Below are 13,483 nucleotides of genomic sequence, written 5' to 3'. Positions count from 1 at the left end.
TGGGCAGCCTGTTCCAGTGTCTGTCACCCTCACTGAGAAGAAGTTTCTTCTCATATTTAAGTGGAACCTCCTGTGTTCCAGTTTGTACCCATTGCCCCTTGTCTTACCATTGGTTGTCACCGAGAAGAGCCTGGCTCCATCCTCGTGACACCCACCCTTTATATATTTATAAACATTAATGAGGTCACCCCTCAGTCTCCTCTTCTCCAAGCTAAAGAGACCCACCTCCCTCAGCCTTTCCTCATAAGGGAGGTGCTCCACTCCCTTCATCATCTTCATTGCCCTGCGCTGGACTCTCTCCAGCAGTTCCCTGTCCTTCTTGAACTGAGAGGCCCAGAACTGGACACAATATTCCAGATGAGGTCTCACCAGGGTAGAGTAGAGGGGAAGGAGAACCTCTCTTGACCTACTAACCACCCCCCTTCTAATACACCCCAGGATGCCATTGGCCTTCTTGGCCACAAGGGCACAGTGCTGGCTCATGGTCATCCTGCTGTCCACCAGGACCTCCAGGTCCCTTTCCCCTACACTGCTCTCTAACAGGTCATTCCCCAACCTATACTGGAACCTGGGGTTGTTCCTGCCCAGATGCAGGACTCTACACTTGCCCTTGTTATATTTCATTAAATTTTTCCCTGCCCAACTCTCCAGCCTGTCCAGGTCTCTGGATGGCAGCACGGCCTTCTGGCGTGTCAGCCACTCCTCCCAGCTTGGTGTCATCAGCAAACTTGCTGACAGTGCACTCTAGTCCCTCATCCAAGTCGCTGATGAACACATTGAATAGTACTGGAAGTCGACATTAAAAGTTAATTTCACCACCTCACCCGCAGCTCCGGCCTGCGCGCTGTGGGGGCAGCCACGCCTCTTCCCCCAGCACCCACCGCGCAGGCGCAAGTGCAGCCCGCGAGCACCAGGAAGGGGGCGGGGTTAACGGCTTCCCCTGGCGCCTGCGCACTGGGCGGCTGCGCGCCCCAGCGGGAGCGGAGAGAGCCCCGGAGGTGGCAGCGGCGGAGAGCGGCAACGGTGAGCTCCTTCCTGCTCCTTCCGACGCCATTTCGGGGCACTGTGAGGAGGATGCGCTGCTGCCCCGGCGGCTGCGTGGCCCTGTCACCGGCAGGGCGGGAAGCGCCCTCAGCCCGCTCGGGCAGTGCGGGCCGCCCCTCAGACGTGCCAGCCCGGGATCCGAACCTCTGACCCGGGGTCCGAACCTCTGCGCTGTATCCGCGGCCTGAGCTTGTGGGACAAGCTCGTCGCGGGGAAGCCAGAGAAGACAAAACTAAGCTGGGGAAAAATAATACGCTTACTCCAGTCCATGTAGGCGCTGGTATTTAGTTAGAATACGTGTCCTGGAGTTGCAGTTTTGGTGAGGTTTTCATTGTAAATGATTTTTTGTTTCTTCTGGCACATGAGGCTGTGCCGTTGTATTGGATGCCAGTCAGTGTCCTTAAGGCTCCACCACCGCTACCCGTCTTTTATGGGTAACAGTACCTTCACTGCTGTTGTACCCAGTTCTGTGTCCTGACAAATTATTTCTGCATTTATATAACAGAACCTACACTCCAAAAGTAAAGAACATTATTAACGTAATTGAGGCATCATACCCTTTCCATTTTACCTAGCTTTTCTAGCCATCTGTAGCTATTTAGAACAAGGCAAGGAGCATTAGATCAGGGTGACTGGACTGGGGACTCATGGATCACGTTAATTGCATGGGTTTTTTACTACTGTTTTAGTGCTGGTTTTTTAATAATAATTTGCCTACTATTTGCGAATCTGCAGGTGTTACAAAACTGTTACTCAGGTCATCACTTGAAGACTTAATTGCTGAAGTAGGAAATACCCAGAAGGCTCCTGAAAGGGTTAGGTCTCAAAAAAGAAACAGACTTCCAAAATTCAGAATACCACTGCAGCATTGAACAGATTTGTGGACTGTTCGGGGTGTATCAGAAATAATGTATGATCTGCTGTTTTGTATTTCACATTGCTCACAAAAGTAGAGAAGTAGAGATACATAGGTAGCTTGTACTGCTTCATAATATTTAAGAATATAGAAGGCGCTTTTAAAGCCTAACTTTCTCATGTAGAATCAAAACCATTTCATATTTGTGTTTGGAATAAACCCCTAGAACAAAGCATGAAGGACTGAAATGCAGAAAGGATAGATTTGAGGTTTAAGATGCTATTCTTCTAATTTAAGATATTCAAAGTAATTTAAACCATACTTAAAAATAGACTCAGCTCTATGTCAGCAGTCTTCTACAGTAAATTACACTGAAGATTCTAGTATTTTTAAGCAAAAAGGCCCTGAGCTGTACGCTGTATTTGAGAAGCTGCTTGTGTGTAACCACACTATTGCTTTTCAGAGCCTTTATGTACATTGAGGTCAGTGTCTAAATGTGGAGCCTTGTAAGTTCTTGTATCTTTCAAGACTGACTTTCCATACTTGTTAATGTTTTGATGTCATGCCTTTTTGATAATCAGAAAATGTGGGGAAAAATATGGTAACTTAGACTAAGCTTTTAATACTTCTTTTTTTTCAGAGTAAAGTGTAGGACAAACTTCCATATTCCAGCAAGGAGAAACCAGTGCAGTCCAGAACAGGGAGAGCGGAAAATTAAGATTTGGAAAAAAACGTAGCCATAATAATTTTTGTGTTGATCTATCCTTTTGGTAGGCTCCATATCTAAGAAAAGATGGCAGATCCTTGGCAAGAATGTATGGATTATGCAGTTGATTTAGCAAGGAAAGCTGGGGAGGTAAGTATAAACTACTTATAAGTAATAACATGATTTACTGAGTCTAGTATGTATATAGTTTTTGAAGGAGTTTGATGTTGGATATTCTTCTGAGGAGTATTTTGTCAAAAAAATAAACTAGCAGAATCATTTGGTGATGTTCAAGATTGGAGTGTCTTTCATATTTACAGCTTGGTTAATTTAAGAAAACAACTTTGCACCTTTCTTTGGACCAGAGTCTGATTAAAGACCAAGGAGTATCTTTTCTTCCTTAAATTTGATTTAAAAAAAAAAAAAGTCTGAGTTGTGGTAAACAAAGAGTATCTCCGTTTCTCCCCATAAACTGTACCTGTCCACCTTATTATTTTACTACCTGAAAGCTGTTGACTGTCTGTCTTGTGAACACCTCAGTCAACTTTGTGCAGTGGCTTGTTGTTGACACAAGATACCATATTGCGTTCTCTTCAAGAAGAGTGCTTTACTTCTGTAAATAAGAAGCATCCCTTGCTGTGGTGGTGCTTTGCCCGTTTATGATCTAAGAAGAGTTAGAAAAACTTGGCAGAGCCTCAGCATAAGAGCCGTTATCAAATGTTCAGCTCTTGGTAGTTCTGCTTGGTACATTGGAATGCTGTCGCAGCCAGACAAGATTGCACAAGTACTAATTCTGTCCCCTGGAGCCACAGAATCTGCAGAACATTGTCCCTGCAATGAACTCATTAAAGTCTTCCCTCAGAAAATCTTTCTAAGTTATAGTAAAATAATTTCGTGGACTGTACGGTATGGATTCTTGCTTAAGCTGATTCTGATAGTTTTAAGATCACAAATGCAGGTTATGGCCAAAAATTGCTGACTTAAGCTCAGTCTTAAGTGTTTCATTTAACTCTGGTATTTAAATTTATAAATCTAAAACTTGTTCTAACACAATAGAGCTCAGTTTCATGTACCAGTGGTTCTTCTTGTATTACATAGATTTAAGATCATGTAAAAGTTTGTGCTGAGTAAGGATTGGAGATAGATGCAAGGTTAAACTCCAGCTCCTGCAGTTAAATCCAGGTTTTGTCACTGCTTGTGTTTGTGTATTGTGTGGGCATTATAGAAGATGACGGTAAAAAATATGCTCAAATTTTGGGGAAAAACTAACATTTTCCATACTGTTAATGGAGAAAGCTCTTTTTCTCTTCCCTTTTTTATTTTTCTTCCTTTTGTTAACAGATAATCCGTGGAGCACTCAAAGAAGAAGTATCTGTTATGACTAAAAGTTCACCAGTAGATCTGGTGACAGAAACTGATCAAAAAGTAGAAAACTTTCTTATTTCTTTGATAAAAGAAAAGTATCCTTCTCACAGGTACGGCTTCTTATCAATACGCTTTTCATAGAAGAAAGGGAGAGGTGACGGGAAGAAGAAAATGGAAAGTTAACGATTTTGCTTGGTAAAATTTCATTACAATTGGTGTGCTGGAAAGATACAGAATTCTCCCCTCCCCTCAGTATATTAAGTATTTACGGTAGTAGTGGGTTTAAGTCTCAATGTTTCTAAATAAATTGGTAGCTGATTATTATATTAGAGGGCTGTAGTAACAAAATGAGGTGTCTCCAGGGACTACTGACATGAGTTTAGCCTTGCTTAAGACTCATGCTGAAAGTTGAGCCAGCTGTAAATAACTTCTTTGTTATTTGTGTTGGAGAATCAAAGGTGGCCCCAAGATACCTGGAACCCAAACTTCTTGTCTGCTATTGGCTGTTAGAACTAGGATGTCTTTGCTGTCTGTGCTCGATGGGTCTCGTTGGTACTGAGTGTGCCTTTGGCAAATCTCATACAGTTTAAGAACATCAAACGTCCTTAGAAGACAGGATCTTCTGATTCTGCATAACTGAAAGTCTGACGTATAAAATATTCATTTTTTAATTGCTCTTCCTTTTTTTCCTTCCCCCCACCCCTCCTGCCCTCTAAAATATATGTATTCTTGAAGGGTGAATTGCATGTGTTTTAGTTACATGGGACTTCTTTCCCATTTTGACATGATGACTTGAGTGTAATACAGTTTCCTTAAAGTGGGTTTGCTAATTTTTCTTGCATTTTCTTGAAGATTTTCTTATTGTAGCTGTATATGTGAAACATAACAACAATGCATAAAATTGGAACAACTGAGGTGATGCAAAATGTCAGTAGCCTAATCAAATTAGTGTAAGTAATACAGACTTATGGAATGACATTGAAATAGCATTTTAGAGTATTTTAGCTTCTTTTTATATTATATAATTGGTATCACATTAGAAATACTGGTACTGAGTTTCTCTTTCTAACGAATTACTCATCCACCTGAATAGCTATTCAGTCCCTCTCTTCGCTTTGTGAAGATCTGCTGCTTTTTGGAAACATGCTGTTTCTTTCTGAGCAATCATCTTCACTTCCATAGTTAATCATAAAACTCCTAATTAATGTTAAAGAGACCTGATTTGTTTATTCTCAGCAGTTCTCCCTATTTTGCATGTTTGTGGAGGAAAGCATGTGTTTGCATATCTTTCATAGGTTGAGTAACATGATAAATTTAACAACATGCGAAAGGCATAGAAGAGAATTCCACCTACTTATACTCATCCCAGTAATTTTGTAGTTCAAAACAAATACTCTTGTGAGCAGGAAAAATTGTGAAATTTGGGTTCCTGTGGCATTGTGCCTTGTGTATCCCCTGGATTTAGTATTACGGTTGAGCATGCACTCTGCCGTCTTCTTCAGGAGGAGCTCTGGTTTGGATTTTACCTTTACCATGTTACAATTTTTGTAATGCTTGTAAAACTGAACAGGTTTGAGGCTAATAACTTTGTCATATTTGGAAATCAGACTACAGATTTAGCAGTTACTGCAGTGATATATCCAGATGCACATGACCACAAAGGCTTTCTTCAGTTAAAACACAAGCTAAAAAATAGTGGTTTGTAGTACAAATGAACTGAAAGGTATAAATAGCCACAAGTACTCTGACCAAAATTTGATGCTGCTGTTACTGGAGAAAATTATGAAAACTTCTGAATGCTAAGTGCCAGTGATGGATATTAAAATATAAAGTTCTTTTCCCCACATATTGTGCTTATCTCTGACATCATAAATATTGATGCAAGCTTTGTCAGATGTGGTTGGTACTTTCCGGATAAATTGTGTATTTCTCAACTTTTAACATATGATCACTGGTGGTACCAAAACTACATCTCACTTTACAAATTTTAATTTCAAGGACAGTGGTGTAATTCAGACCTTTTAAACAATTTCTTCATATCTTTTAAATGTGTTTACTATTCTAGCTTCATCGGAGAAGAATCTGTTGCAGCTGGAGAGGGCAGCATTTTGACAGATAACCCCACATGGATTATAGACCCTATTGACGGAACTACGAACTTCGTACACAGGTCCACCTTCCTTTTTTTTTTATGTTAGCAACTTCAACTGATTACCTTTTTTCTCTCTCCAGTTCCATGAAAGTAAGGTTTTTTCATTTTTAAATTGCTTCAAAAGAGGTACTATGAACTTGTTAATAGTTACAAATTACTGTTTGCGTTATTGAGAGCCACTGGGCAATTTTTGTAATCATTTTAGTATTTCTGTAAGTATTACAGTAGTGTCACTCTGTAACCAACAGCAGTTGTTCCATGAGAGGCCTGTACTGTATAGCAAGGGTTAGCAGCCTTTGGCACAGGTGCCAAAGATAGGTGGGCAGATTTTAACAGTAAAGCAACAGGACTCAGAATTAGGAGTTGGAACCTCTTCAGAGAGGCTTTGGTGAGAAGCAATAACGGCTCCAAGGGCTGATTTCTAGGAAATTTTAAATTCACTGAGGTCTAGGAGCCGCTACCATGAAAGAGAAGAGAATATCACGAGTGATCATCTAGTGGTATTTTGCACTAGGGTCAGGAGGGGACTTTTGGTGTAATGCTGACTGCCTATCCCTTCTCTCTTTGAAATGTGATAGATTTTGGCCCTGACAAGCTTTTCTGAGTGTACTTGGTTCCAAATTTGAAATGACTGCTGCTATGCGCATTATGGCTTTAAACAGCTGCTGAATCCTGCTAAGTGACATGTTCAAAAGCTATACAAAAAGAACCCATTCTGCTGAATTTACAGACTTAAGTCTGTATGTTTTGCAGACAGTAATTAAAGCAAATGTTTTGGAACTGCAAATTTTGAAGAGTAAAAAAAATAACAAAAAATTAATTGGTTGATTGCTAAAAACTTAGTAAGACTGGAGTGCAGCCCACGGTGTCCTGTGTACTCCCGCTGCCCTCACTCTTCCCCCGTGTTCTTCCTTCTCACTTCAATATCTGTCTTTCCCATTCCTTTGGTGTAGAAAGTGGAGGTGGGGGCAGAGGTGACTTGCTTCTTGTGGTGACACTGTTTGGGCCAGCTTGTTCCTTCTGAGAAAGGTTAGTAGCACAGAGGCTTGTTGTATTCTGTGACTATAAAATGACAGTCCCCAGGCTAGTAACAGCTGTAACCAGCTGCAACAGGGATGGCAGTCCCTGAGCTGGTGGGTGGAAAAGTCTGTATTTTAAATGGTAATCAGTGTTATGGGGTCTGTTTTCACAGTGAATTGCACAAGTTCCAGAAAATTAATAATTTCCTATGTAGTCCAAGTTTCTTTTTCAAATGTACATTACATTTAACTGAACATTGTTTTTATTAAGAATAAGCATGGTTATGAAAGAAGCATAGTATCTCACTATAAATTAGTAAAATGTTTTGTTTTGTAGGTTTCCATTTGTGGCAGTTTCAATTGGCTTTGTTGTAAACAAAAAGGTATACTTTCTCTTACTTAATATCTAATCAAGCAAAACCAAATTAATTCCTTGTTGCTACTTATAACTGAGACCTATATTTTCACAGTAAATAGGAAGAAAGGGAAAAAACCTCAAGATATCTTTACTTTTTCTTCCAGATGGAGTTTGGAATTGTGTATAGTTGTATAGAAGACAAGATGTATACTGCCAGAAAAGGAAAAGGTGCATTTTGCAATGGTCAAAAACTTCAAGTATCAGGCCAAGAAGGTAAGCCGTATTGAGTAGCTTATTTCTAGTAATTACATTTATTTTGCAAATGAGGCATCAAAAGTTTTACACTTAGATAAATTCCTGTTTCTTAGCTCATAGTTTTGTTTTGCAAAGCCAACTTCTTTGGCCATGGGTTGTTCACTTTTGAGAAACGGCTATTATGTTCTCTTTGCATATAACATGCTCGTGATTTTTGCAAAATCAGGACTCAGCAGCTGAAGATTTTGTTCCCTGTGTGCTTTTGTGGTTGGCTTGTTTGCTTTTAATTCTCTGTATGTCTGTAGTCTCTCTGTGGTTGTGTTTGAGAGTCTGTAACCAATCTACCAAACAATTCAACTTCTTCCAGGTGTAAACTAATGGTTTAAATCAGTGTCATTCTTGTATACTTACCACCCTATGTAAAGTAAAATCCACACTTAAAGTGGGACCTTTAAAGATCTGAGGACTGTTCTACTTTTTATAACAATATAATTTTATTTACTAGTGACATGCACGATTTAACCAGATTGTGATTCGTTTGCTGTATTTTATTTTTTCCTGCCATTTTCCATGTAAGGACGGATTTTTAATACATTCAATATATGTAATATTTACATTAAAATATCTTTTATTCAGTCTTGTAAGAAAGCAATGAAGTAAACTCTGCTAATTACTGTTACTGTATAAGTTGAACTGTTGGAAAAGTGAGGTTTTGTTTCTTTTCCAGATATTACAAAATCCCTTTTAGTAACAGAATTGGGATCAAATCGTGATCCAGAGACTATAAAGATAATTCTTTCTAACATGGAAAGACTTCTCAGTATTCCTATTCATGGGTAAGATATTTCCTGGTTTTTATATTTACTGATAGTGTTACTATTGTAAATATGTAAATATGATCAGTTTTAGGAAGGACTGGTTGCGTTACATTTGACACCTTAAATGTGAAATATGATTTACGTGTTATTGTCTAGTAGCTTCTGCAGAGAAAATTTGTTTAACTTTTTCAAGCTGGGACATATATGAGAGAACCCCAACAATCAGTACTGAGAAGTGAAGCATGTTTGGTCTTGTAGGACTAAAAAGTATTTATTAGTTTAAAAAATGAAATACAATTTTGTGCTTTTTTTTCTCAGAAGCACACAAGGAGTAAAACTGGATAAACAGAAACTATGTTACATTTATTAGTTTCCTTTCCCTATAGTAATGAAAATTGTTTTTATATATATCTCAGAAGACAAAAGTAGATCTCCCTTTCCTCTTTCAACCCTGTCCAATTTTTTAAAATTTGTCTGAGCAGTCGAAATTGTCCCTCAACTGCTCTTATTTTGGTTACATTCGCTTCTTCTCCAGATAAGCCAAAACCTACATTTCTGCAAACCATTTTATGGCTAAAGTTGTTTTCAGTAGACAGGATTTTTTTGTTACTCAACCCTGCTCGTGTTTCTGATCTAAAAGGGCCTATAGTTTTATCCTGAGATTCTCAGGATTCTTGTTTTGAAACTTTACATGTAGATTTTTTTGTACTTTCAAAAAGTCTTCTGATGTCATTAAGAATATATGCTAAATTGTGAGTAAGGAATGCATTTTAGGTGTTTTGTCAGTTCAAAGTTGGTATTTTATTCATAAACAATAAATTGACACTGCGGTTGATTTAAGTTGCTTCTTGCAGTAACTTAGCTGCTATCAGTTACAGTTTAATGTACATTTTAATTATAATTGAAATAACTGCAATTACCTGTACAAGTCACACTTACTAAGTGCATCAACATTTCAAAAAAGAAACTGGAATTTGTAACACAAGGATTTTGATGAAATTATCAGGACCAAATTTATGCTGTGCAATTTATTTTTTTTATTACTGCTGTTAGGGTTTTTTGCAAGGTGGAGATGCTCACTGAGCATCACCAGAGAAACTGAAGTAACTTTTTTTCAATGCCGAGATCAGTGTACACTCTACTTAAAGTCTTGTATTCAGAATGCAAATGGTATTGTTTCATGGGTGGGTGCCTTCAATAACATATTTTAGGTTAAGAAGTGGTTTAAGATGTGTTTTGACTCTAAAACAAAATTGTTCAGTAGAATTAATAAATGTTATTTCTGGAAAATTGCTAATTCGGAGAGCTCTTCAAGCTACTTAAGCCAAACTTTGTCCGCAGTTTTTTGTTTGTTTCACTGCAGCATTCCATCACATTTCTTTAGCTCAGTTCATTTTGCCTGTGATGCTTTTGTGTTCTCTGTGCAGCGTACACGGACATTGTGACCTCCTTACAAACTGTCCTCAATTAAACAAACAACTGTGTCTCCTCTAGGATTAGAGCCGTGGGTACGGCAGCTGTGAACATGTGCCTTGTGGCAACGGGTGGAGCTGATGCCTATTATGAAATGGGGATTCACTGCTGGGATATGGCAGGGGCTGGAATCATTATTACTGAAGCAGGGGGAGTGCTGCTAGATGTATCAGGTAAATACACGGGCATGCATGATACTCTTTTGTCCTTCTAAATAGCTAACTGGGAGCAAAACATAGCTGAAATGAGAGGGCAAAGGGATTTTTCCATCCTCTTTCCAAGTTACTGCTACTGAACAGGGTTCCCATCCTGCTAACTGACAAAGAGAGAATCCAGTTAACAGACAGAGTCAGTTGTACAACAAGCTTAAGCTGCAAGCCAGGCTTTACTCCCTTGGCTGAGCACCTGCGAGAATGAAAAAAGACAGTGAACATACACTGCAGAGAATTTAAATGTAGCTCATACAAGATACCTGTTAAGTGCATTTTTATACAGGGGGAAAATTTGGTCCTAAATAGTAATGTATCATTACACTTGATTTCTTTCAATGTTCATTTTCTTAATGACTTTTAATTTTCTCCAGCTATAACCTAGTTACTTTTCTTGCTTTGATTTCTAGGTGGACCGTTTGATTTGATGTCTCGAAGAATAATTGCAGCAAGTAGTCGAGCTATAGCAGAGAGAATAGCCAAAGCACTTCAAATAATTCCTCTGAAAAGGGATGATGCAACCAACTGAATACCAAAACTACACCTTAAATGTAATTATATAATGTTGTCTTATAGTGCCATGTGTCGGTTGTTCTACGCTGCAAACCTGATAAAAAGATAGATAAATAAATGGTAGTCTTTCAGTGCTGGTGTGACTGCTAAGTGCTGTTTTGAGATTGGACCAACGTTGTAAGTAAGCTTTTCCTGTTAAATATTTTGTTTAACATCACAATTACATAAAGATCTATAAAAAGAAGCAAATATATACAACTAATATTTTCAAATTTTATACTACACTGGAAGACATAGCAAGAGACTCTCTGTGTATAGATAAATAAAAATCTCTAGTTGCATAAGTGAAGAAAGAAAATTCACTGTCTAAACACCACAGCATCACATCCGATCCTGAACCCTGAAAGATGAAGGCATTACTATTTATCCAGTCTTTCGCTGTCTTGTGTGTTGTTTTCTGCAGTGTCATCAGTCATTCTTTCTTTGTAGAGGTAGTTCGCAGGTTTCCAATCCTTTTTTAGTTCCTTGTAGTTTTTGCTCTAATTTAAAGCCCTTATTATTGAGCTATCACTGTTTTTGTAGTCTACCTTTCTTATAGTAGATAAACACAGTCTCTTCTTTAGCCTCTTACGTGGCCAGTACGCTTGCAAATTCATTACAGTTGCAAAAATAGTTGTTCTTGTGCCAGAAAATATGTGCCTCTCCCAGAAAAAATTTCTGAGCACACCTTCTCTCACCAAATGGACTTACTCTAAATTAAGATGAAGTATGATTTGTGTTTGGCCATTACGGTCAACTCATACTAAGGTCCTGTATCTTATTCTTGGCAGTTACAATTCCTCTTAATTTTGCTTGAGTTTCTCCTTTGCTGAGCCAGTTTCAAAGTCTAAGGAATTATTAAAATCCAAGAGAGTTTTCAGTAACTCAGCTGGCAAAAAATAAGCCCATAGGCCAGATTTTTTACATCATTTTCTGTAAGTTATGGAAGCAGTGACCAACCAGGAGCAGGTTTCCATTGTGTTATAGAGTGTACAGGCACAAAAGAAGATACATATCTAAACCTAAAGGGTTTATAAATTTAAGAAATATTAGTAATCTCGTCCTTGGTGTCAATTGTTCTAAACTTCAATAACTACAGTAGTTCTTTGAATTTTTGTATTTAAGCTTGTTAAAAGTATCAGTTTCCTGTTCAAATAATTAATGCACTTTAAACCAAAACAAAACAGTTTTAGACTGATTTTTTCTGTGTATAAAGTTTCCTAAAGGAAGTTGTCTTATTGGAGGTCCAGTCAAGATACAGCAATGCTTTGGAAAACCTGAGTCTTTGTACTGCTGTCCTACTATTTTTATTTTGGAAAATGGTGTTTTCTGTCTTCAAGATTCAACAGATCTCTTATTATAAATTTCAGGCATTTATATCAGTTGATTTTTGCAGATTTTGCAGAAATACATAATTTGAAGTTGTATCTAGTTCCAGATGATAAACATCAGTGAGATCAGCCTGCTATTTAAAGGTCTTGTCTAAAAGCCAGACTTATATTAATTTTACTTTTAAAATTCAGATTGACAAGGATATAAACTTTTTTGAGCATTTCACTGTAACTTCATTGCTGTAAATGACGTGGGATCATTATGTCTTGAGAACTATGTCTACTGTACCATTTCTGTGGCTTTTGTATAACGAATTCTGCATAACTTTTAAAATTGATGTATTTGTGAAATGGAGAGATGTCTAAAAAATACTTGAGATGGGAGAACACATTCAAAATAAATCTGCTTTAGCAGCAGCAGCTTCAGCTGTGCATCCTTTCTTAACATTTCTCAGAGGACAATGCTGGGTCTCAACAAGCTGGATTTGTGGGCTCCAAACTTTCTGAGTTGAACACTTTCTTGGCCTCTGATGTACATACATAATAAACTCTTGTACCTTTATAGAAGTGGGATTATTAATACACCTGCATTAGGTTTTTAGAGTGAATATTCCAACACCTTCCTGTGAGACCATGGTACATTAACCATCTCTAACCTCAGAGCTCAAACTTCACAGATTATCGTGCCTGTGATTTGTTTTGGAGGCCCATGAGCTGATTGAAGCATGTCACTTTCTCACTGTTAGCTTTTCTAATAATGCTCTTTGAGGAAAAATTTACATGAATTTCACATCATGGTCTTCTCTGTGTTGGAGACCAGCCTAGTTTTGCTTTTTTACTCTATAGTAGCACCTTTCATGAACTGTCTGCTTGCTTTCTAACTTCAGTCTCCTTTCAATGACATGAGAAATCCCTGTTTGTTAGTTTGCTAAGCATTATCCTCTCAGATGACTCTTCATGTAATATGTGGCCACTTCTTTCATCTTGTGAAAGGACACCGAAATGTTGTAAGTTTAAAGGCATTTACTTTTTGGTTCTGTGTGCTAGCCTGCAATTTTCGCAAACATTTTTAGTAAGTGTTTTTTGTAGTAAAACAGAGAAGTTGTGATTGCTGTGTAATCAAAATGCTTTTGAGCGATTATATATGAGAGGTAGTCTCTGAATGTTCAAAACAATAAAATACCTGATTTTCTTGCTTTGAAAGGCGGAGTGACAATCATCTCAGATTTTTTAATAATTTAAGATATACATTTAATAAATAAAGATAGCATTTGCTGGGCAATGAGACAATCGGGAAGGAAAACCAATTACCAGAGACTGAACAGATAAGACTGTCAAATTACAA

At 38.1% G+C, this 13,483-nt stretch overlaps 1 protein-coding gene across 3 annotated transcripts; it reads left to right on the top strand.

Annotated features, from left to right (window-relative positions):
- Positions 1–951: 951 nt before the first annotated feature.
- On the top strand, positions 952–13,223 carry IMPA1 (inositol monophosphatase 1). Of its 3 annotated transcripts, XM_065628181.1 has the most exons (9): positions 952–1,023; positions 2,675–2,756; positions 3,948–4,081; positions 6,037–6,141; positions 7,480–7,525; positions 7,665–7,773; positions 8,483–8,591; positions 10,068–10,219; positions 10,666–13,222. In XM_065628181.1, the coding sequence occupies exons 2-9, from the start codon at positions 2,694–2,696 to the stop codon at positions 10,782–10,784; spliced, it is 837 nt and encodes a 278-aa protein (XP_065484253.1). In that variant the 5' UTR covers positions 952–1,023; positions 2,675–2,693; the 3' UTR covers positions 10,785–13,222. The 3 variants fall into 3 exon arrangements, with proteins under 3 accessions (XP_065484253.1, XP_065484255.1, XP_065484254.1); XM_065628183.1 differs by lacking the exon at positions 952–1,023 and having other exon boundaries at positions 2,682–2,756; positions 10,666–13,223; XM_065628182.1 differs by lacking the exons at positions 952–1,023; positions 2,675–2,756; positions 3,948–4,081 and adding an exon at positions 4,833–4,921 and having other exon boundaries at positions 10,666–13,223.
- The last annotated feature ends 260 nt before the right edge of the window (positions 13,224–13,483 follow it).

Source organism: Caloenas nicobarica, chromosome 2, assembly GCF_036013445.1.
Source record: "Caloenas nicobarica isolate bCalNic1 chromosome 2, bCalNic1.hap1, whole genome shotgun sequence".
Lineage (NCBI taxonomy): Eukaryota > Metazoa > Chordata > Aves > Columbiformes > Columbidae > Caloenas > Caloenas nicobarica.
The sequence above is the reverse complement of the archived record's forward strand: the minus strand, read 5'-3'. Positions and strand labels throughout refer to the sequence as shown.